The 25,357-nt window shown below is 51.7% G+C and overlaps 2 protein-coding genes across 7 annotated transcripts in view; one reads left to right on the top strand and one right to left on the bottom strand.

Moving 5' to 3' along the window:
• Positions 1–25,357, top strand: part of DENND1A (DENN domain containing 1A) — a 917,228-nt gene that overhangs the window by 317,852 nt on the left and 574,019 nt on the right. The window lies entirely within an intron of this gene.
• Positions 10,940–25,357, bottom strand: part of LHX2 (LIM homeobox 2) — a 20,124-nt gene continuing 5,706 nt past the window's right edge. The window contains 2 exon segments of the mRNA XM_077768491.1: positions 10,940–11,640; positions 22,016–22,221. Coding sequence (XP_077624617.1) covers positions 11,353–11,640; positions 22,016–22,221 — 494 coding nt within the window. The 3' untranslated portion in view covers positions 10,940–11,352.

Here is a 25,357-nt window from a genome sequence, read left to right as displayed (position 1 = left end):
ACCCAGGGAACCCCGGCCCTGGCCGAGCCCCCATCAGATAAGGCCGCCGCCCCCGCGCTGGCAGCCCTCGGAGCCGGCGAGGAGTTTACGTAAGCCTGTTGTTGATGGAAAAACAAATGCACCAGCAGGCGTTTCCTGGCCTGCTTGGAGCCGCGGGCCCCAGACGCTGGCTCACCCCAGAGAGGCTCCGTCCTGACAGCTCCCCTGGGGGCTCAGGCGAAACTCTGGGGGTCCCCTGTGCCGGAAGACTGGCTCTGAGGGGGCCACCCAGAGCCCCGTCGCCACGCCCAGGCCACCTTGCACTTGAGCCCAGCATGCAGGAGGCGGTTAATCAGTGCTGGTCTTCACCTCCCTCCCTCAGGCCCTAGCACCAGCCTGGGCCTCCCGGGGAGCCGGCTCTGGCCCTTTCCCGCCCCAGCCTGGAGCCCAGGAGGGGCCGCTTCAGGCATCCATCAGCACCCCTTCACCCAGCGCTCCCTGCATGCCCGGCCCTGCCCCGGGGGCGGGGGTGCAGGTATGGGAGCCAGGAAAGAGCAGAGAATAAGCCTGTGCTAGGGGAGCATCCGCGGGGAATCTCAGCTGTACCTGGCGCCTCCCTTCTTGCTTTTTAAGGCTGAAGGAGAGCCGAGGCCGACCTTCAGGGAGCTGTCAGAGACAGAAAGGACACAACCAAGGGGAATGTTACACACACACACACACACACACACACACACACACACCCCGCCCCTATACCCATCTTTGCCAGGAGGGAGGCAGATGACCAAGGTTCAGATCCCAGCTGTGCCAGCAGCACGACCTCATCACCTAATGCCCACATCTCTTTATCTAGAAAATGAAGCGAATTCTTGTACCAACCTCAAATTTTGAGACTGTAATGAGACATTTTGAGGATTCAAAAGTGATCATGAATATGAGACCTTAAAGCATGCCTATCATAATGTCTGGCATAAAATACCACGCAGGTACATGTCCCTGTAGATGTAAATATAGGTCCATCTGCTTTTCTATCCTAGCATGGACATCTGCATTTCAGGGTGGCCTTTCCTGACCCGTTGTAGGTCAGGTGCCCCAGTTGTACTCCCTCCCAAGTCTCCCTTCTCCACGCCAGGAAGCCCTCTTCGCCATGTAACCACCCCCCCAGACCTGTGTCTCCTCCATCAGACCCCGAACCCACTGTGTGCCAGGCTTCGTGATGGCCCTGGGCATCCAGAGATAAATCACATTCTGGCCCTGTCCTCAAAGGGTTCCTAGCCTGGTGGGGGTAAAGATGTGTGCACAGAGCAAGGGGCAATGAAGAAAGTCAACGGATTTGGAAGTCACTAAGAATGTTATAGGAATTACAAAAAGATCATGTGGACACAGCACTGGCATGCAGCGGGGACACACAGTAGGTACACCCCAAAACCTGAATTACAGAAAATGATGCTATTTAATAGTGGAAAGACCTGGAATCAACGGGTGGCTCTGCTGCTTGCTTGGTGTGCAAGCTTTAGCAGAGCACTCTTTTTCTCTGGGCCTCAATTTCTCTGATTAGCAAGGGAGATGCTCTTATTAATGACCTATCGGAAGGCCCTGGTGGGATTCAAACAAGTCGTCACATGCAGAAGCACTTTTTGGACTCTCAGAGGGTTAATTCTAACAGCTACAAACTATGCAGTCAAGGCCACTGGGAGGAATATAGCCACGGACAAGACTTTGGCATTGGGCCTGGTCTCAGGACCCAGCCTGGACACCTTTTCGTTTTGTGACCTACGGCTAATGGCTCAGCCTCAGTTTCCTCATCTGTAAAGTGGGGGTAACAATATCTATCTCCCAGGTGCTGTGAAGAGCCAACTTGTCTCACACTTATTCAATGCCACACAGAGCTTTAAAGTGCTTTTTATTTATTCACCCGTCCACTGTTATTTTACAGCCAGGAAAATGGAGGCAGAGGGATTTTAAGCACCCTATCCAAGGTCACACAGCTGGGAAGTGTTGCCAGGAAATAGTCCTGGCGGTCTGGCTGGCACTGGAGTCCAAGGTGCCGGCCACCCTGCCTCACTCCCTCCGCAGACCCTGCTTAAAGCACTCAGAAATGGCGCATAGTGCAGCCTCAGCAAACAGTAGCCATTATTATGATTTTATTAATATATGTGTTGATATCATCACGATCTTAATTACTCATCAGTCCCTTCTCCACGCAGGACAAGCTGAAGCTCTTCAGCCCTGGGGGGGGGGGTGCCAGCTGAGAGTTGGTGCCAGGAGCCTACACTGTGGGCAAAGTTTGATTTCCTGGTCACACCCAGTGAGAGTCAGCCCGTGGGGTGGTGAGGCTAGTGGGTCCAGTGCCGGGCTGGCTCCCAGGATGTCACAAAGTGGCCATCTTTGCCCAGTCTGTCACTGGACACCCACTTGGCTCTTAGAGCAGGGCAGGGCCAGGAAGGGGAGGCGAGGGCAGACACTGGGCCTTTTGTGTCCTGCTCCCCACGCGGCCCAGCCCCGAAACCTGTCCCCACCCCTGCCCCAGGCTGGGCAAAGGGTGTGCAGTGCCCTCCTGGGAGAGGAAAAAACTCAGGCGGGAGTCAGGAGTCTGACCAATACCCTGGTCCCGCTGCTTTCTGGTGGAGGCTCCTTGGGCCAGTCCCTCCTGGCTCGAAGCCTGGTTTCCTCAGCTCCAAAATAAGGCCTAGAGAGCTGGTCTCAGGTGCAGGTGAGGGTGAGGAAGGGAGAGGGAAAGACACTGGTCCCGGGAAGGCTGCAGCACAGAGACAGGGCAGGGGCGCGGCCACCTCCCTGCTGGGTGGAAACGTGATTAGGGTTTTCACCCCCTCCACGGACAGGCCCAGACGACCCTTCAGCCCCAACACACACCTCCCAACCTGCAGCACACGGCTACCACAGCGAACGCCTGTGTACACCCGGACACACAGAGGCACACACACACACACACACACCCCTGATCTCAAACACACACACCCTTGATCACAGACATACATAGACCCCTATGGACACATACTCCTAGTAAGAGACACACACAGACACACCTCTGGAATAGACACACACACACCTCCTGATCACAGACTCACACATCTCAACAATACAAAGACGCCCCCAAATTAACACCCACACCAACATGACCACACACAAGCTACACCGACACCAGAACACATACCCCCTTTCCCCCACCGCACCTCAATGCACACTACATATCCCGCCCCGCCCCCCACCGCCCCCATCACACGCAGGCTCCAGTGCTCACGGAGGCCACTGGGGGGCAGAGCGAGCCCCTCGGGGAGCCCCGGATGAGTGCCTGGATCTGCACCTCCTCATCCCTTCCCATACTTGGGGACCCCCTCAGGCTTGAGCCCAACGCCGCTGCCCATAAGAGCGCAGGAATGAACCTAAAAGGAAGGCATCTGGGGGGACCTACTGTGTGCCAGTCCCTGTGCAGTGTGCTTCCGTCCTGACACAGCCACTAGACCTGACACAGGTTAAGGGGCTCAAAATGATCAATCCCTTTTTGAAACTGAGGAAAGAGTCCAGAGCCCGGAATAGATCTCGGGTCTCTGATTCTCTCCCGCGAGTTTCTTTAGGGCTGACCCCTCCTGGCCAGGAGTGTCTACGCCGCGGTGCACCGCCAGGGGGCGCCCTCCGCCAGGCCCCTGCAGGGGCTCAGGCGCCTCGCTCCCTGCGTCCCTCTTCCCAGCCCCGCGGTGCCGGGCGGGCGGCTCCCCTGGGAGCTTCCCCAGGTCCCGGCAGGCGCCCCCGCAGGATGTCTCGGCTCCCCACCTCGCCGGATCCGACCTCGGCTCCGGCTTCCGCCCCCTCCCTGGTCCCCAGGGGCCATCTCCAGCAGCTCCAGGCCGGTGGCCACCCCCTCTGCCCGGAACCACCCCAAGCCCACCCCCACCCAGGGCTCTGAGAACCTCGGAGACCATCCCACAGCGGACGCAGAGGCTCATAAAGGTGCCTGAACTGGCAGACCGCGCTGCTTCCAGAACAGAGCGTTCCTGCGTGCGGGGCACTCTGCTCGATGCCGTGGCTGCGTGAGTTCTAAGACTCCGTGTTCACAGCACTCCGTGAAGCAGGCGTTACCGTCACCCTGATTTACAGATTTAAAATGCTAGAAGCTCAGAGAGGTTAAGTAATTTGCACAGGATCCTTGGAGCACTAAGTGGCAGGACAGGGTCTAGGGTCAAATTTCTAAGGATTAGACCCTCAACCACAGTGATTGCCCATACTAACATTGTTTCCCTCCAGGATTTAAGGACCCACCTCCTACCTGCCAGGCATTGTCTGGGTGTAATATAAGACAGACACACTGGGTCATGGAGCTGACAGCAGCGGGAGAAAGAGTAAAATAGTTCCAGAATATGCACCTACAGTTCATCATTAATTGGCTCACTTACTAAAGATGTGTTATTAGGAAGTAGGTGTTGGCCAAAGCTAGAACAGGCCAGCCGGGCAGAGAGGGCCCACCCGCAGGTAACGCCTGGATGAATTTGGTGCATTTGGCCGACTTTGAGCCCAGAGATGGGTGGGCAGGGACCAGCTTGTGCCCAAGTCTCAAACACCAGCTTAAGGACCAACTTGCCCAGGAGGGATGGGAAACTCAAAGAAGAGAAGCAATGGGTAAATGTCCCAGGTGCCTTTCAAGCCTTTCTCATGTGGTTCTTTCCCCAAAGGGAAGAACCAGCCAGCACTATGATGTCTTAAGGTGTCAAAAATTCAGCAAGTCCCAACCCTAAATCCTTAATCATCCCCCCGCCCCCACTCAGCATCCTCTTCCCAGTGACTTGTCATTGCAGTGAAGGGCGCCATTATCTACCCAGCTGTGGCTCTGCCCTCGGCTTCCCTCCTTCCCTCTCATAGCCAGTCTGCCTTCTCTGCACCCAGTCAGATGATGAGGCATGACCTCAAGGGCCTCCTCTCATCCATCCCTGTCCCCTCCTGCCTTGATTCGTCATTCCCAATTTCCTGGTGCTATTGGAGTGAATACCCAAGCATGCTGCCTGAGAAGCTCATGGCTGTGTCTTCAGCACCCCTCCATCCCATTCTGGTCCTTGCTCTGAGAGCCCCAGCCATACTGGAGGGGCAGACCTTTTAATGCCTTGGACCACTGGGCTCAGGGCCTTTGCACACACCGTTACTCCTTTTTCACCACCTCCCTGGCTCACCTGCTAAGTTAATCGCCACTCACTTATCTGATTTCTCAGTGATACCTTTCTCTAGGAAGCCATCATTTTCCTCACATGTGTATATGCTGTCATGGTCCCACATATGCCTCATCACAGACATCATTAAGAAGTTACTCTAGAGGCTGTTTGACATTTATATTCTCCACTAGTCTCTGAGTTCCAGGAAGGCAAGGACCGTCTTATTCACTGGTATCCCCAGTGACCAAATCAGGACCTGGCACTCAAAAAGTGTCCTTGCACAGGACAAGCCCAGGTCTGCTGCTTCCTGACCAGGCACCCTTTGCTAAGTCCCTTCCCCTCTGTGAGCTTACACTGCTCTTCCCTAAAATGTAGGCACCAGGTGGGCGGTCCCCAAGTCACCCTGCCTATCAGATCCCTGAGGGACTTTTCAAAACCGCACAGGTGACCACCTTCAACATCATCATCGAATTGGGAGCGGTGAGTGCGTGGAGGTATAGTTGTTACAAGATTGAGTGAATGTTGCTACCTCTGGAAGCTGGGCAGTGAGTGCACCTGCGTTCATTTCACTCTTCTGTTTACTTCGTATGTGTTTGAAATTGTTCAAAATAAAAAGCTTTTTATAAGACACACCAGCCAGGGCTCCTCCCCAGGGACTGGTGGAGAGCCAGTGAGGGTGGTTGGGAAAAGCTGCTGGAATGGTCCGGAAGCACATCTCTGGCTAGAGGCTCTCCGAGGCTGCTTCCATCTCCAAAAATTGGCAGTGAGTCTCTCCTGCCCACGTGAGTGCTGTTCACTGGTGGAAAAATACCACAACCTGAGCAGACACTTCTGTCCTCTCCCTTAATCCCCCTCTGGCCTCAAACACTTCTAGATCAGTTGCCTGATCTTCCAACCCAAAAAGTCCCCTGAACCTCAGTCTCTACTGGAAACCTCTTCTGGGCTTCCTCCGCATCTGGAAACCCCAGTCCCAGCTACGCTCCTACCCGGTCTGCTTCTCTAAGACCCCAGCACGGGCCTGAGTTGTCTAGGTGTCCCCAGCCACAGTGACTGGCATGGCGGGGGAATTGATACGTGTCAACTGGATTGGTTGAATTGCAATGAAGATGTCTTTGTGGCGCCCAAACTGTGCGATCCTGGGCAAAACACTTCTCCTTGGCTTCTCGCTCTGTGAAATGGGATGGTAATCCCTGTCTCGTAAAGCTGTGGGAAGGACTCCGTGAGATCATGACTATAGAGGTGTGGTGAGTTGTGTGGCAAGATCCTCACCCCATGTGGAGCCAGCCACTCCCTCCTGGGGGCTCCTGTAACCCCCTGGGGTTCCCTCACGCTGGGCAGGGGCTGGCTGTTGACACATCCGTCTCCCAGGGAGCCTCGGGAGCCAGAGGGAGGGGCTGTTGGCCGAATCGGCTCCGTGCCCCCAGTCCCCAGCGCCCAGCACTGGGCCAAGGAGAGAGGGAGGGACAGAAGAAGGGAAAGGTGGAAAGGGAGATTTGAAGGGCATGCTGCCACTCTGAGAGTCCCCAGGGGCCAGAGGGGCCCGGGCAGCCTGACAACCTCCACTCTTGCAGCAGGACACACGACACACAGGTCACAGCAGCAAACGCTTCCTCTCCAGAAAACCCCATGTGCGACTCCAGCCTGAACACAAGGTGGGAAAGGGGAGCTGTTCGGCCTGCAGCCTACGAGAGAAGAGGGGTGTCAGAGGCAGCTACCTGTAGCCCCCAGGATGAAGTTCCTGGTGTTCAAGGTGTTCAAGGCTCTCTGTGAGCTGACACTTGCCCCACCTGTCCAGGGGCACCCCCACCGTTGAATCACCCTCCATCCTGAATGTGCTCTGTGGACTTGTGCCTGTGCCCGGGCTGTTTCCCCAGCCAGGAGTGCTCCCTTGCCCCCCTCCTCCACCCAGTCACGTTTGGTCCATCCAGGTTTCCAGTTCAAATATCATCTCCTCCTTGGAGCCTCTCCCCACTTCGCAGGGCGCTTCCTCACATCTCTGTGTCTCCCCTCGTATTTGGCCAAACCACAAATGCAGCATGTACCCATTCTCTCATGGGTCCTGACAATACCCCTGTCAGGTTGATACCCTTGGCCCCATTTTACAGATTAAGATACTAGGGTTCCGAGTGGCTAAGTGCCTTGCCAAAATTATTTCAAGGCAGAGAAGATTGGGGAAGATCTGCCCCAGATCTCCCCACTGTGGGGAAAAGGAGACTTGTTGGGCTGGGGCAGGACAGGGGGAAAGTCATGGCCAAGACCTCAGCTCCTGTAGATTGCCTAAAGGCGATCTTCGGGGTGGGTCCCAAGAACCAAGAGACTCCCCATATTCACAACAAGTTGGAGGCCAGAGGGTCTTGGAGATGGTCCCTTGTTTGGTCTCCTCTGTGGCAGCATGCAGGGAGGCAGGGACAGTGCCCTGGAGCCACAGATGGCACTTAATCCCATCCCAGGTAGACTGCGCGGGGCTGGCAGCCTCAGCCCCTTCCCCACCAAGCACCTGCCTTCTTGTGTCTGTCTCTTCCTTAGCCTTAGACTCTATCTCTGTCTCCCTTCTCCCTCTCCCTTTATCGGTCTCTGAGCGCCCTTCACAGTTTCTCTGGCTCTCTCTTGGTCTCTCTCAGCCTCCAAGTCTGTCCCAGGGTCTCCCTTTATCTCTGAGGCTTCTCTTCTCAGTCTCTGTCTGTCTTGTCATCTCTCCTCTGTGCTTTGGCGCCCTTAATCTTGGCCCCCATCTTCGTTTGTCTGTCTCTCTGCCTCTTCACTATGCTGCTGCTGTTTCTCTGTTTCCAAAAGTCTGTCTACGGTTAATCCGTCTGTCTCTCTGTCTCCTGCTCCCTGTGTCTTTGTCACTGTCCCTTACTTTCTCTGTCGCCCAGACACTGCACTCTCTCTCTTCCACTCTCCCTATCTCCCTGTCTCTATCATTATCTTTCCAAGTCTCTGTGTGTGTGTCTCTCTCTGTCTCTGACTCTGGCGAAAGCAATGTCTCCTCCACAGCGCCCCCATCCCTGGCCTGACAGTAAGCTCCGCTGCTAAAGCTGCTCCCATGTAGGGGGCGGGGGACCCCCGGGCATCATTCCAGGGTCGGCTCCATCTGGGTGGCAGCACTGACAGCCGAGATAGGGATCGGACTCGGCTCTGTCCGGGCCTGAGCAGGGGGCACAACCGGGCTACGCGGGGGCGCCTGGGTGCCGCGAACATTCGCACGTGTGCACCTCTGGGTTTGTGTGCCGGTCTCCCTGGGTGGGGTGGTCTGGGTGTCTGTCTAGATATATTTGCAAGTGTCTGGGCCTGTTTACGTCTGTCTGCGAGCATGTGTGTGTGTGTGTGTGTGTGTGTGTGTGTGTGTGTGTGTCTCTATGTGGGGCTGTCTGGGTGTAAGCACCTTCCATGAGTGTCTGCGGGCACGTATACAAGCCCCTGGGAGTACCCGGGGTTGTATCTGTGTGCGCGTCCAACATGCCAGGGCCCCTGCTCGCGTTCTCTCCTGCAGCCATCCGTGTGGTGCGGATTCTATTACCCTGTCAGAACTTGGGGTCTGGAGACAGATCTGGTTCGAATCCTGGCTTCGTCACCACTAGCTGCCTGACCTCAGGCAAGTTAGCTGATCCCGAACAATCCTGAATTCACTTGGCAGAAACGTATTGATCAAAACCAGATAAACCTAATCTGTGGTGCTAGAAGTCAGGAGAGGAGCTACCGTGGGAGGGGTTAACAGGGAGGAGACCCAAGGGAGCCTTTTAGGTGCTGTAGCTGTCCTATATCTTGATCTGGGTGGTGTTTCCAGGGTTGTGTTCTTTTAGAAAACATTAATCAAGCTGTTCATTTCAGATGTGTGCACCTTACGCACTTTATACATCAATAGAATAGTTTACAAAAACAAATTGAGTTCCTACCATTTTCCAGACATTAAAACAGCAGTGTTGGAGCGCCTGGGTGGCTCCGACTTCAGCTCAGGTCTTGATCTCACGGTTCGTGGGTTTGAGCCCCGCGTCAGGAACTGTGCTGATGGCTAGCTCAGAGCCTGGAGCCTGCTTCGGATTCTGTATCTCCCTCTCTCTGACCCTCCCTTGCTCACGCTCTCTCTCTCTCTCTCTCTCTCTCTCAGAAATAAATAAAACATTAAAACAAAAAACAAACAAAAAAACCTAGCAGTGTTTTTGAGTGTGCGGTTTTAACATTTCAGGAAGTGAGTCAGTCCAGGCTTTAGGCACTCCCAACCCCTTCCTCCCCAACCCTGTCCCCACCGTGATAGCACAGTGGGGATAGGAGAGACCCCAGTCATGGGCTGTACGGCCCCCCCGCCCAATCTCTCCTGGCTGTTTTCTCCCCAAGGCAGCTATAATTTTTCCCTCTGGATTTTCACATTGGCAGGTCACTGAGGGACATTTTGCTAGGTAACTGCCGGCATTCAATGAAGCTGGTAACAAAATGCTCTACAGCAGGGCTCAGAGCAAGAAATCAGGGATGTAGGATGCCCAGTGGACAGATACCACGCCTGCCTGATGCATTCAGCAATGACAGGCAATGCCTGGCTACACACATTCCTGTTCTCCACTTGCAATATCCTCACAAGTCACTAGTCTGTGACTCAATAGACAGAATGGCCTCTACTATATGCAGGCCCTTTGCTGGGCCCTTCAACACACCTTGCCTCGTCCTCACCAGGTCTATAAAGGTCACTATCTTCATCTTCCAGCTGAGGAAATGAAGGCCCACAGAGGTGAAAGGGCTTCCCTCAGCACATACTGCGACAGGAGAGACTCATTCTGCCGGTCGCTAACCCCGTCCCCCCTGGATGCATCTTTTCTGTGGGTTTCTGAGGTTGCCTGAAGACTTAATGAAGGAGCTAAATTCATTGGCTTTTGCCTTCTAGGCAAATGATTTATTGATTTAGGGAGTTTTGTTTTTATTCAGTAGGAAAACTGGAGTTTACGCTGCCCTTTGTGACAGGGTTCACCCCTAATAGGGACAGGCCTTCCTCATTGCCTGAACCACCCTTCCAGCCCAAAGAAGGGCCGGAAAGGCAGGGATGAGGACCTTTGACTTCTATATCACAAGTATCCAGCAGGATGTACTTAATATTTGAAAGAACAAATGAATGAACTAATGATATACGTTGTTGACCTACTCTCCACTTGGCACATACAGTGCCATGTTGAGATGATCTCTTCTGAGGTGCTTGTGTAGCTCTGGTGGTTAAGTATCTGATTCTTGGTTTGGGCTCAGGTCATGATCTCAAGATTCGTGAGTTTGAGCCCCACATCAGGCTCCACCCTGACAACATGGAACCCGCTTGGGATTCCCTCCCCTCCCCCTGGCCCTTCCCCTGCTCGCTCGTTCTCAAAAATTAATAAATAAATAAACTTTAAAAAAAAAGACGATCTCTTCTGTCTCTGCCTCCATGCTACACATCCCTTGACAGCACGGCCTATATTGACTTCATCTCTGGATCTCGACAAACATCCAAAGCCTGGCACAGAAGGGGGACCCCATGCCTATTATAAATAAAAAATAAATATGATAGATAAATCAGGGTAGACCCTGGGATATATGTCTGGGCTTCAGTAAGACCCTTAAGTCCTGTACATTTCACACCCAACTCAAGAGCAGCAGCACCAACTAGTTTCAATAAGTGGTTTTATTACTGGTTAGATTTTACAAATTCTGATATTCGAACAGACTTCCACCTTAAAATTCTAAAACAACAAAGCGACCGTTGGAGGGGGTTTGATTTTTCTTTTTTTTTTTTTTCTTTTTAGGACTTTTAAAAGTAACAAACTTTTTTTTTTTTTTTTTTTTTTTTTACATTTTTGCTCTGGTCATAAATATACAGAGAGAAAAAGAGGGAGAGAAAAATGAACAAGTCATCCAAAGTATGGAGATAAAACAGTATTCCTAAGGCACGTGGCAGTCTTTGAAAATACAGAAGCTCTAGCCAACTTAAATTATTTGTTGTTTTTCCTCGCTCAGTCCACAAAACTGTACAGTGACACAAATGTTGTGTTGCAGATAGATTTTCCAAGTAATTCCTCAGTCCACACCGCTGCATTAGCCAGACGCACAATTTTTTTCTTCCTCTGTTTCCAGGCGAGATCCTAAAATGTGGTTAGTTAGTTGCTCAAAGCCTCTATTTTAAAATACACTTGGAATTCAACTAAAGATAATTTCTTTTTTAAAGAAATTGTGGGGCTGGGGGGAGGGGGGGCGTGAGTCACTAGAAAAGGTTGGTGAGAGTCGTTTGTGAGGGGCTGTGAGGCTCGTGGCCCTCCAGGTTGCCAGGCACAGAAGTCAGGACCGACGTCACAGTTGGCAGGGCAGGGCTAGTCAAGTCTGTGAGGGTGGTGGGCGTGCTGGAGGGGCTGAGCGACGCATTGGAGAGCTCCGAGGCTGGCCCCGAAGGCGTCCCCGTCTGCAACGCTGCCTCCGTAGACTTGTCCACACCCGTGTTTTCCTGCCGTAAGAGGTTGCGCCTGAACTTGGCCCTGGCGTTCTGAAACCAGACCTGCGTGGGGCAAGAGAGAGACAGAGAGAGAGAGAGAAGGGCTGGTTAGGGGAAGAGAGGCAGGGACTGGAGAGTAGCAGAGCATTCCCCAGCGATGCTAATCTGGGTTTTCTGGGCGGGGTGCTAAAAACTTGGGCTGGCAATAATTTGCTCTTAATAAATAATTTCCTTTGCTCTAATTGGCTATTACTGGGTTTCCCTTTCTGTTAGAAGGTTCTAGAGCTGAACTACACTCTCCAATATGGTAGGCACTAGCCATAGGAGGCTACTGCCTCCTTGAAATATGACTAGCCAGGGGCAACTTGGTGGTACAGCGGGTTAAGTGTTTGACTCTTAATCTCGGCTCAGGTCATGATCTCATGGTTCTGTGGGTTCGAGCCCCACATCGGGCTCTGTGCTGATGGTGCGGAGCCTGCTTGGGATTCTGTCGCTCCTTCTCTCTGTACCCTCCCTGGCTTGTGCTCTAAATAAATAAATAAATAAACAAACTTAAACAAAAAAAGGGGGGGGCAACTGTGTGGCTCAGTCAGTTAAGTGGCTGACCAGCTCAGGTCATGATCTCACAGCTTGTGGGTTCGAGCCCCTCATCGGGCTCTGTGCTGACAGCTCAGAGCATGGAGCCTGCTTTGGATTCTGTGTCTCCCTTTCTCTCTGCCCCTCCCCTGCTCACATCTGTCTGTCTGTCTCTCTCAAAAATGAAATAGAAACAAAAACTTTTAAAAAAAGAAAGGAAGAATTATGACTAGCCAAAAAGTGGCTCCTTTGTGGGTGAAAACACAGAAATATACTGGAAGATTCAATAAGATAAAAAGAAAGTAGGATATCTCAATTATAATGTTGGTTCTCGTTATATGTTGAAATTGTAATACTTTGGATATACTGGGCTAAACAAAATATATTCTTAAAATTAATTTTATCAGTTTCTCTTTATGTTTTGAATGTGGCTGCTGAAGAATTCTTAAGTGGAAAATTACATATGTGGCTCACGCTGCATTTCTATTTGACAGTGCTGTTTTGGAAGATGTGCACAAATCAAATCTTGATCATTTTTCACAATGTTGAGAGTTTTTTTTTTTTTTTACCTTTGGAGGTCGGCATTAAGCAGGCAATAGAGGAGCACCTGGGTGTCTCAGTCAGTTAAGCGTCTGACTCTTGATTTCGGCTCAGGTCATGATCTCATGGTTTGTGGATTCGAGCCCCATGTGGCACTGCCTGGAAGCCTGCTCGGGATTCTCTCTCCCTGCCCTTTCCCTGCTTGCACTCGTGCTCTCTCTCTCTTTCTCTCTCAATAAATGAATAAACTCTTAAAGTGTTTTGTGGTAAGTCTGGGAAATACGAGAATGGTGTAAAGAAGACACAGGAATCAGTCGGTAAAGAGTTACTTTGAGGGAAAAAAAGACAGCAGTCGAACTCCCACCACCATCGGGTGGAGAAACCACTGGCTGTCCTGGAGCCCTAAGTTTCAAGCGCCAGGGCGGCATGTGCAGAGCCGCCCGATGGAAGCCAGTCCAGGGTGACGGTGACCTGCCCATTCCTTCTCCAAATCTGCCACGCCCCAGTATGGTTTCTGAGGGAGGTGGGGGAGGTTGTGCAGTTAGAACCGAGCTTGGTAGGGGCGCCTGGGTGGCTCAGTCAGTTGAGCATCTAACTTCAGCTTAGGTCATGATCTGATGGTTTGTGGGTTCAAGCCCGGCATCCAGTTTTGTGCTGACAGCATGGAGCCTCGTTCAGATACTCTATCTCCCTCTTTCTCTGCCCTTCCCTCTCTCTCTCTTTCTCAAAAATAACTAAACATTAAAAATTTTTTAAAAAAGGAACTGTGCTTGGTATGGAAAGAATACCAAAGAGAAAGAATAAGGGTTTACTTTCATTTTCCCTTGGGCACAGACACACAGATACACACACCCATACCTTTGCACACAAGCCTGTTGGCACTCAGTAAACTCATCTCCACAGCACCCCCTCCCCCAACCATGACCACCCGCCTAACCACACAGAGAGATCTAGCTGTACCCAGAGGTCCTCAAAGTACTTTGAGAGACGCCTAGGAAATCCAGGCCACCGTGGACTGTGGGGTTGGGAGGGGCAGTGTATCTCCCAAAGAAAAAAAGCCTGACAGGCAGGGCCCCTTCACTTCCCTTTGCGTGAGGAAAACACCCGCCAGAAGCCTCCCCATAAAACAAAGAGCCTGAGAGAATTCTACAGACTCTGGGGTGTCCAGTTGCATATTTCCAGATGTGACCGCATCTGCCCGTCTTCCCAGTGTCTCAGGCCACAGTGGGAAGTCCTAACTCCTGGCCCCTCCTTCCCCTGGGGACCCACCCCACTCCTTGGGGCCTGTGGTGTCAAACTAGCCTTTCTGGTGGCCTGCTACGATTCGTGCTCCTAAACAGAGCACAGCCAGAAGAATCCTGGGGGAAGGAGAGAGGCTTGGACCCTGTGAAGTTGGGGGAAAAAGCTCTTTCCCCAGCATGCTGGGCTCTCCCGGGGAGAAAGCACATACGTTTCCCTGGCCTTCTGCCCAAAGCAAGCCCATCTCCTCTTCTGGAGGCTTGCAGGTGAGTATAGTGCTTAGAAGACCACCCTCAACGCGCTCCTCTTAGGGGAGGGACTCCTTCCCTGCCCGGCCTGCACAAATCTGCAGGGGCGAGACTGTCTCGCTGGCCCTGCACAAATCTGCAGGGGTGAGACTGCCCTGGACAGGCAACGGCTGATGGTAAAATGGATGAAGTCTGTGGAGGCTCTCAGAGAGAGGAAGCGACTTCCCCAAAGTCTCACCGCGGGTCTGACAAGGTGGGCGCCTGGGTGCCACCCTTCGCCGCTGTCTCTTCAAGCGGCCTGTGTGTGTCTCTTCAAGCAGTAGCTGGGACAGGGAGCCCCCGGGGGGTGGTGCGTGGCTCACAGGTCTGGGGCTGCAAGCCCTGGGGAAGGGCTGGAACCAGTTAGCCGCCAGCTGTTTGCTCTTTCTCCCGCGTTGCCCCTAACAGTGACTCGTAAACAATGACACCATCTTCCACAACCGCCTTCTCTGCTCTACTGAATCTGAGGCCCTGGAAGTCTGGCGGGTGAAAGTCAACAACTCAACTAGGAGTCGTGTTGCCGTGGGGTTTTGTGTTGGTTTTGTTTTTCACCTGAAGCAGGGCTTCACCAGAATTCCCTCCTGAGTATTTTCCAAAGTCCCCTCCTGAGCGATTGTTGGGGCAGGGCCCCCTGTCTAAGTCCTCTTCATGCCCTTGGGACGTGGTAGAGGGCCTGGCAAAGATTAAGATTCAATAATATGCCTTGAATTAGTAGTAACAACGATAGATAACATTTGTGGGCCTCCGTGGGCCAGGCACTGTGCCACCCTCTAAAAATGCAGGCAGAGGTTATCTTCAAGATAAGCTGAGTATCCCCACTTTATAGATTTGAAACCAAAGAGGCTCAGAGAGGTGAAGTCATTTGCCCAAGGTCACACAGAGGCCAAGCGGAGACTGGAATCCAGGAATATCTGCCATTAAAAAGTCCATACACTCCCTACCACATGATCTTGAGTGAGTCAGCGAATGAATGAATGAATGAATGAATGAGTGAGTGAATGAGGTGGACAGAGCACCAGATGCAGTTTCCGGTTCTTGTTCTGCTACTGACCAGTCCAGTGACCTCGTGCTAGTCCCTTACCTCTGGTTCTGCCTCAGTTTCCCTAGCTGTACAACAATAGGGTCGGACCACACCCACACGGCTTCTATGGGGTTCTGAGCAGATGCAAGAAGATGATTTGCTCCACCCACCCATCTTCTTCTTTAAAGTTTATTTAGTTTTGAGAGAGACAGAGAGAGTACAGGCGGGGGAGGGGCAGAGAGAGAGGGAGACACAGAATTAGAAGCAGGCTCCAGGCTCTGAGCTGTCAGCACAGAGCCCGACTCGGCGCCTGAACTCCCGAACTGCGAGATCATGACCTGAGCCGAAGTTGGATGCTCAACCAACTGAGCCGCCCCTCCTCCCCTCCATCTTCTTAACCTGACAGCCCCCTTTCTTCATCCACGAGGAATGTCTCAGTCTGGTGCCCAGGGGATCCCCAGTAAGTCCTGGGGATGAAGGAGCCCACACTGCCACATGCCCCTCCTTGGATACCAACCGGCCCTGTGCCCACCGTGTTTTGCCTTACAAATTCCCTTCCTTAAGACTCTTTCATCAAGGGGACCATGGGAAAGTGGAAAACCCATTTTGCCTCACAAAACCCTTTCTGGGTCACTAAGAAATCAGCCCAAAGTCAAAAGCTTCATGCCCAAAGACGTCCATTGTGGCTTTTTTTTTTTTTTTTAAGATTTTATTTTTAAGTAATCTCTACACCCAATGTGGGGCTCAAACCCACAGCCCTGGAGATCAAGAATTGCATGTTCTACTGACTGAACCAGCCAGGCACCCACCCCCCTTTTATTAAGATTGCATTTTTACAATGTGGTGTTTTTATTTTTAAAATTTTATTTTTAAATATAATTTATGGTCAAATTGGCTTACATACAACACCCAGTGCTCATCCCAGCAAGTGCCCTCCTCAATGCCCATCACTCACTTTCCCCTCTCCCCCACCCCCTGGCATTGTGGTATTTTTAAATAACATCCACTAACGGCCACGTGCTAGTGTCCGACCAGATGGGACAAGTGGAAGTCATGACAGACACTCCATGCAGTTGCAGGGGTAATGTCTTGTGATGAATGTTATGTGAGGAAAAAAAGAATAAAGAGAGTACATCTTGGGGCGCCTGGCCGGCTCAGTCGGTGGAGTGTGTGACTCCTGATCTCAGGGTTGGGAGTTCAAGCCTCGCTTTGGGTGTAGAGATTACTTAAAAATAAAATCCAAAAAAAAAGAAATGAATTTGTCTACTGGTATAGCAACTTTATAAAGAAAGTAATGACAAAAACAGTATTTACTAAGTAGCAGGTATTGTCTAAGGAAAGTTTTAAGCTTTTCGCACATAGTAGCTTATTAGTGATTTACAAGGTGAGCACTAACATTATTTTTTTTTTAAGTTTATTTATTTTGAGGGGCACCTGGGTGGCTCAGTCGACTGAACGTCTGACTTTAGCTCAGGTCATGATCTCATGGCTCATGGTTTCGAGCCCCACGCATCCATCAGGCTCTGTGCCGACAGCTCCAAGCCTGGAGCCTGCTTTGGATTCTGTGTCTCCCTCTCTCTCCGCCCCTCCCCAGCTCATGCTCTGTCTCTCTCTGTCTCTCAAAAAATAAAATAAAAAACATTAAAAATTTTTTTAAGTTTATTTATTTTGAGAGAGAGAGCACGAGTGGAGGAGGGGCAGAGAGAGAGAGAATTGCAAGCAAGTTCCTCACTGTCAGCTCAGAGCCCAAGGCAGGGCTCAAACCCACAAATTGTGGGATCATGACTTGAGCCAAAGTCGGACACTTAACCCACTAAGCCACCCAGGTGCCCCAACATTATTTTTTTATTTAAAACAAAAAACCTTTATTTATTTTGAGAGAGAGTGGAGGAGAAGGGCTGAGGAGAGAGAGAGAGAATCCCAAGCAGGTTCCTTGCTGTCAGCACGGAGCCGGAGGCGGGTTCAAACTCACAGAATCATGAGATCATGACCTGAGCCGAAATCAGGAGTCAGACACGTAACCGACTGAGCCACCTGGTAAGCATTAACATTATTGCCCTTTGCAATTATTGTTGCACATCTGTCTCCCTTCTAGATTGTAGTTCCAGCTCCAGCGGGTCCCATTTACGGTCTGGGCCACACCCCACCCAGAACATGGCAGAAGGTCACTGTATTTGTTGACGGAGTGGGTGACCAGAGAAAAGCTAGCATTCTCAATTCCTGTGTTCTCACACAAGTGAGTGACAACTAACCAGTCATCTGAAGAACGTTTTTAAACTGTTGGTAGTTGAAATATATTTTCTTCCAGAATTCAGGGACCCCTGAAGAGACTTTGAGCCATCCAAATCGGCTCAACTCCCCTGTCCCTCAGCCCAGCCTACCCTGCCTTCCTGACCCTTCCCCAGGAGGGAGGAGGGGCTGCTCAGGGGGGCATCTATGTACAGAGGAATGGCCTCCAAGCACTGGCAAAGCTTAATGCCTTCATGGACCTCTGTCCAAGGGACCATTCTCTCTCCCAGTGACCTAGCCCACTGGTAGAATGTGAGAATTGTGGTGGCAATGCTGTGATGACAATTTTGAGTATTTTTTATGCACTTATGACTTTACAACAAAGGATCCAAAGGATCCATGCTTTGCTACCAAGACGTGGCATCTATGACCTGCTCCTTCCCTTCCGTCCACCTACTGCTGCAAAACCCAAGGCAGCAAAGCCACAGCCCTACCCTGGGCTATGCTGGAAAGAGCTGTGGAATCAGGCCGATCTGGGCTTGACTCCTGGCTTCCTCACTTACTAGCTGTGGGGCCTAGGGCTATGGTCCTAGTCTCTCTGAACCTCTCAGTTCCTTCATCTGCAAAATAAAGATAATTACATTTTTGTACTGTGTGTGAGAGGTAGGTTGACTGAACCTTACTGTGTAAAATGTGTGTGTGTGAAGTCCATGTGTGTTGAGTCCCTCATCTGTACTTTATAAATTATACTTGAAGTCATTTCATTTACTCCTGGCAAACACTCAGTGAATATTAGCATCATCTTCATTTTATAGCTGAGGCTGCTGGGGCTCAGAGAGGTTAAGTCACTTGCTCAATATTGCTCAGAAAGTATGTGAGGGAGCTGAGCTGGACCTCAGGAACTGACTCCAAATTCCAGCAGGGATACTGCATCCTAGCTTTACCATATTGGTGGTGCTTTTGCATTACAGATTCAGGAACAACCCAGAAAACCTGTATACACACACACACACACACACACACACACACACACGCCATATTATTGAACTCTGGGAACACAGCCTTAATCTCAACCTGTCCCTGCCATACAGACGCTCTCCTAAGGGTCGAGGTGGACCACCACCTGCAGGGGCCCCCAAGGCCTAGGACCATTAAGCTGGTGCAGACCGTGATGAGGAACCACTGCACGGGCACCTGCTTTGTACCAGGCAGCACACTGCTCGAGCCTCCTCACTCATCTCAATCCTCAGGAAGTCTCAAGATACAAGCTACTATTGCCTTTGTTTCACAGATACAGAATCGGGCTCAGAGAGGGGATGTTACAGTGCCTAAATCACACTGCTGGTAAGTCCAAAAGGATCTGAACCAGTCTGTTACCTTCCAAAGCCACCCCGCCTCCCCCAGCTGGCCCATCAGCAGTTAGAACCCCTGGGAGAGAGCCCCACTCTGCCAATGCCTGGCTCCTGTAACCTCCAGCAAATCACTTCACCTCACTACTTAAGCTTCTCACCTGTAAAATGGGCAGGAAAATATTAAGGGAAGGTAGATGAGTGGCTGGAAAGAGAATGCGTTGCAAACTGCTGCATAATCATGAACAGTTGTGCCTTAGGGAATATAAAGAATCAGTGCAAGAGGTCTGGAGGTCTGAGAAGAGGGAGAAAAGTGGTCTAGGATGCCCCCACTCCCACCAACAGACAGACTTTAAATGATCCTCACACTCAGGGGGAGTCACTGCTGGTTTGGCTTAGTGGAGAAAGAGCTACACCCATCGACCAGCCAGGCCTGGACTTGGGGATCCAGCTCTGCTACTTACTAGCAAGTGTGACTTGAGGCAAGGGGAAATCATTTGGGCCTCAGTGTTTGCATCTGTACACTGGGGAGGAGGTTATCATGATGCCTACCAATGAGAACTCAATGAACAAATGTATTTCACAGGCCTTTCAAAGTGCCTGGCACATTGTAGTGCCCTCAAACATTCATTGATTAGTAGACACACCATGACTGTCGGTCCTCCTCTCCCTCAGCTAGTTCCACACCCCTGGCTTTTCTGAGTCCCCATGGTTGAGGGGGCACACAGGCATGAGCAGGCCTGGCTCAGGATCCTAGGGGAGGAAGGGACAGGGCAAGCACTCAACCAGGTCCCCCCGGCGAACCCTTCCTTGCACAAAGAACAGTTAGTTCTTCCTCTGGTCTCCTAAAGAACACCCCTCCCAACTGATCACACTATGGAGAAAACCAATGTGGGTCCATCTCTACAGCTAATAGGTGAGTTTCTTCAGGGCCAGGACTGTGGTTCATTCATCTCTGTGTCCTCAAGGCCAATAGATATTTGGCCAGATGAAAGAATGAGAGACAACTATAATGGAAATCCGATTTGTTCCTGAATCAGGTAACCAAGCCTCTTGCCTGAAAGGCCAGCAGAGTGTGGTTCCTCCTATGGATTCAGACTCAACAATGTGCACTTAGTCTTTATCATGTAAACAGGATAACTGGGAGAGGTATATGTCCTAATGGTGCCCATTTTATAGGTGAGAAAACTATGGCTCAGAGAGGGTAACTAGTTTGTTCAAGATGCACAGCCAGCAAGAGAGGGACAGAACTGAACTCGCGCCCTCCTGAACCGAGCTCTCTGCTTGACTCCAAGTGTCTGCTCCGGTCCCTGCCGGCTCCCAGGGGTTGACTCACTGAATGGCCGCCACCAACATGCCATAAGGAGCTCCAGAGAGGGGAAGGGACAAAGTATCCTACTAACAGGAGAAGAGGCTATGACCAGGTTCGCCCAAGGGCTGAAGAATGGCGGGGAGGGGGGTGGGGCCGCCAAGGAGGGTCCCCAGACCTATCCCAAGAAGGTAAAGTCCGAGGGAAACGGACAACGGGGAATCCGAGACCCCTTCTTCTTCCTTCCCTTCTCAAACCCAGTCCAGAAGGACCCTCAGGCAAAAGGGACCCAAATGGGAGGGGAGTGTCCCACGTGGAGCTTGGAGCCGCAGGGGCAGGGGGCAGGCCCAGAGAGGCGCATCAGAGCCCCATTGGCCAGCCTGACCTCCCTCAGGTATGTCACTGAGCCTGTGAGATGAGGCTGTCCCAGATCTCCTCAGGCCGCCAGTACAGCCTGGACTCCCAGCTCCCTGGGGATCTACCAACCAGTGCCCCAGTCACAGTCCATCATGCCAACGCCATCACACCCAAAATGCTTTTCCTTCCCCCGACATACTCGCAGGAAATCTTAGGGCGACTATGCANCTTCAAGCCTCCAGTCCCTCAACCACCTGGGGCTGGAGGGGAGATCAGACTGTCCTGGACTTGAATCTCAGTACCTCCCCTCCCACTCTGAGACTCTGGTCAGATCTTCCTCCCTCCATTTCCTTCCCCCCAAATGTGCATTGCTATCCCCACAGCCACACGTTCTAAGGAATAACCTGGTTAAACTGTGCTACAAAGAAAGATGCTCTCCCCCCTTATAGTTGTGCAGATAGGAAAACTGAAGTCCAGTGACCAGAAGAATCGTTCTGACTACTTAATACCAGTTAGCTTACTGATCTAGTTCATGTTATTCTTAGCTACCATCCACCGAGCAGGTAAGTGTCAGCTACTGTGGTGGACAAGTCCTCATCTCAATGGCTCCTCAAATAAGCCTGCAGCAGAGATAATTTCTTGTGTCTGTTTCACATATGGGGGAACTGAGGTCCCACGGGGTTAAATGACTTGCCCAAGACTGTGAACTGAGTAACAGAAGGGGCTGAAGATTTGAGAAGTGGTAGTCCAAACCTCTGCCATGAGTTTGGGTCAAGCAGGAGCTTGGGACTCCCCCAAACTGTGTTTCTTAACATCTCTGAGGTATGAACAGAACCTTCCAAAAGTCTAGTGAAAGCTCTGGATCCTCTATCCAGAAAGCAGCCTCACATACAAGTGCAATTCTGCTCAGTTTCAGAGGTGCCCATTTGCCCATCCTGCAGGCAGATGAGCCTCCCTGGCCCATCCAGGGGCTCAGCCCACAACCCCCCAATACACCCCGCTCCAACCTTGCTTCTGGGAGAGTCTAAGAAACAACAAAGAGACAGAAGAAAAATCTAGAGAGAGACAGAAAGAGAAACTGGAGAGTGCACGTGAGGAAAAGTAGAAGGAGGAAACAGCTAACTGAACTGGCTTGGACAGGCATCCTGGTGTGCTCTGGATTTATCCGAAACGCTTGAACCTTTTAGGACATGGACATACTTGAGCGTCACTTCAGTAATAAAGAGCACCTAAGAAGTGTTTACAAGGAAGGAAAAGAGGAAGAGTGTAGAGACCAAGAGGACAGAGGGACACACAGACACAAAATAGAAAGAGTGGACCAAAGTTGGAAGAGAAGAGGTAAGTTAGAAAGAAAAAAAAGCCAAAACCCTGAAATACAGCTAGAGCCTGAAGGGATACAGAAAGGGCAGAGAATGGCAAAGAGCAGTGCAGACACGGGGTGGAAGGTCCTTCCATGGCCCATGGCGGCTGTAAGGTCCCACAGCAGGCCCTGGGTGCGCCCGCCCTCAGCCCATGTCCCGGCCCAGCTGACCTGGAGGACTCGCTTGGTGAGGCCGGTCTTTTGCGCAAGCTGCTTCAAGTCCTTGGCGTCGGGGTTGTGGTTAATGGCAAAGTAAGACTTCATGGTCCGAAGCTGGTGGTGCTTGAAGGAGGTGCGCATGCGCTTTGTCTTCTGGCTGCTCGGGTAGGGCTGGTCGCGGTCCAGGTGCTCCGCGTCGTTCTCGTTGCAGCTCAGCGCTGGGGAGGGGACGCAGAGGCGGCGGGTGAACCTCCTGACCTGCCACCCTACGCTGCCCCACCAGCCCCCAAACGTTTCTGGCCTTAGGACCACACAGCGTGCACTGCACCGCGCTGAAGTGAAAATATTATCCCCATCTCTTAGATTTATAGGAGGATCTGAGGTTCCCCGAGAGCCACCTGTCCGGAGTCACTCAGCTAGGAAATGTGGGATTCAAACCCAGCTCTAAGAGAACCCCAAAAGCATCCTGTGCCATTGTGTTAGAAAAATAACAACAACCAACAGCTACAACTTGTTGATGGCTTATTCGACTCCAGATGATGTGCGTAAAGGCTTTATATATTTTCATTGAATCCTTAAAACGACTCCAAGAGCCCAGCTTATTTTCTCCTTTTTACAGATGTTGAAACTGAGGCTCAGAAAGGGAAGTCGCTTGACTCGAATACAGAGCAGTGTACAGGACTCCCAGGCCCACACTCTTCCTGCTTCCCCCTGCACTCTCTAAGGAGGGAGGCTGTCCCCCCCACAGTGTCTGGCACAGGTATGTGAAAGAGGATGACTGACATGTCTCCACTCACTCTGATGTCACCCTCATTGGTTCCCCAAACCAGAAGTCCTGGATGACACTGGGCCATGGGCACTAGGCTAAGGTCGGAAACTGTATTTTGCAGTTTCATCCTCATTCTCGCCACTGCCCTGGGAAGTACCTGTTTTCCAGTTCTACAAGTGGGCTGAGCTAGCCAGAGAGGTTAAGTGATCTCTAGAAATCTCACCGAGTGGTAGAATTCTAACCAGAAAGAGAAGGAAGTTGGAGGGAGAAATTAACATGTATCTGACACCCAGGGTGTGCTTTTGGCTATTTACATACATCATAGGGCCTTCACCGCTGCTCCAAGAGGTGGTTACTGCTATTCATACCATTTTTGAATTGAGGAAATAAATGCAAAGGGAAATGAAGCCATGTGTACACAGCCACACCACTGGTAAGGGCTGAGCCTAGATTCAGCATTGCAATCCTTGCCCATTTCTTTCCGCGACGCCACAAAAGCAAAGATGAAGCATGACTCTTTGGGGAGCCGGTCCCCATACAGAAGGGGCCCAGCTGGGGCCTGGCTGCCAATGCCTGGAAGGCAATGGGGGTGAGGGACAGGGGAGGAAACCTAAAGCCTCAGAAAGTTGCTTGGCAACCCAGCGGCAGGGCCTGATGGGGACAGGAAGGACTCCCAGATTCCTTCATCACATCCCGAGCCCCCCTACATGCGAGGTCTTAGGTTTCGGGGAAACCTCATAGGAGATCAATTCAGTCCCCCTAAAGCAGACAACTGGAAATATATCTTGTGCCCCATCCACGTGCCCGCAACAGAGCTGCCAGACTTCGCAAATAAAAATGCAGGCTGTCCAGTCCAATCTGAATTTCAGATAAACAACGAACGATTTTTTAGTAGGTCTCTAATCTTGCGTGGGACATACCCATACTGAAAAATTGATTTGTTGTTTACCTACAATTCAAATATTGCACTGGATACAATTACATTAAAAAATTACTCGTTTATTTAAAATTCAAATATTGCATTGGATACACTTCGCTAAAAATGTATTTGTTGTTTACCTGACATTCAAATTTAACTGGACGTCCTGCATTTTATCTGGCCAAACCACTTCAGAACTCCTGATCTCCTGGTGACCTACTCCACCCACTGCTCAGGTGGGGAACAGTCTCTTCCAGAAAGAATTTGCAAGATGCTGGTCTTGTCAGGAATCTTGAAGCTGTCAGCAAGTGGCTACACCTCCTAAGGGTCCCTTCCCACATGCACCCAGGCACCCAAGTCCTCCACCAGGGCTGTACTCCCACTGAGAGCGCCCAGGGTGAAGAACAGGGGTCTGGCAATGTAAAAGGGATCAGAAAATGACTCCAAATGGAATCCATGGAAACTGCCCTGCCCCCACTGCAGGGAGCGACCCTCTCCTAGCCCCCAGTCCCTTGCTCCACGGGGGATGGGGCAGGCCTCCCCACAGGGGATCTCTGGGCCCATCCCTCTGCCCAGTCGCCGCCTGGGCCTTGCTGCTGTTAATGAGCTCCGTCGGGACCCCGGCGCCCCATTCACCCAAGGGACGTGCCCGAGTGCGGCCTAGATGGGGGGAGGCGGTTTGGGGGAGGGAGACAGAAAGAGCACAGAAAGGAGAGACACAGAGGTAGAAGGAGAGAAGGGAGAGAGATAAAGGGGGGGAGGGAGGGAAGATGGACACAGCCAGGAAAAAAGAGGAGATACCGAGGAAAAGGAAACAGTGGAGATGGGGAGAACCAGAGAGAGACAGCTACAAAGAAAAAAAAAATCAGGAGAGACACAGAGAGAGCCTGAGGGGACAGCGAGGCCTGGAAAAAAGAGGAAATGTGTGGTGGAGGGTCCAGGTTAAGGAACAGAATCCGGGGTCTCAAGGAAACCAGGTCCCTTCAGGGAAGCCTATTCATAGCCGTTACTGGCTGGGGAGTGGCGAAAAGGGGAGAGAGGGAAAAAGAAGGGAGGGCAGCCGAAAAGGCGCTGGCCCAATATTGGGAAGCCACGGAGGCCAGTGGCCGGGGCAGGGGGGCTGCGCTGGGGGAGTGAAAGCAGCCGGGAAGCAGCCGTTAGGCCCAGATTTGTCCGGTACCCCAGGCGCCCTCACTCCCGCCTCCCACCCCCACGCCCTGGCCGCCTAGAGATTCCCCAAGATCGGATCCGGGGAGGAGCGAGGGGCCGAGGGGAGGGGGAGGACCGGGCTTTCTCTCTCTCTCTCTCTCTCTCTTTTTTTTTTTTTCCTCTCAATTAGGCCGATTCAATGGAGCTAAAGAGCTCGTAAAATCATGAATAATTTACTCGTGATCTGTTATTAACCCATCGGGTTTCGAGCTCTTGTCGCTGGGACTGAACCTGTAATCAAATCTGACTTCGCCTCATTTTACTAAAGACGAGATTGTAGGTTCAATTGTCTAAATAATGGATTGGAATCAAATCAGTAATTACGCCGCCAGGCACACACACAAAAAGCTGGGGCTGGGGATGGCCCGGGCGTCCGGCCGGTCCGCGCGGGACTCCCGCGGCCGTGGCTCACAAGCCCCGGCGCAAAGTGCGCGGCCCGGGCCCCGTGCGGGCTCCG

Source organism: Crocuta crocuta, unplaced genomic scaffold (assembly GCF_008692635.1).
Source record: "Crocuta crocuta isolate KB4526 unplaced genomic scaffold, BGI_CrCroc_1.0 scaffold35, whole genome shotgun sequence".
In the NCBI taxonomy this organism is placed as follows: Eukaryota; Metazoa; Chordata; class Mammalia; order Carnivora; family Hyaenidae; genus Crocuta; species Crocuta crocuta.
This window is presented reverse-complemented; position numbering and strand designations above follow the sequence as displayed.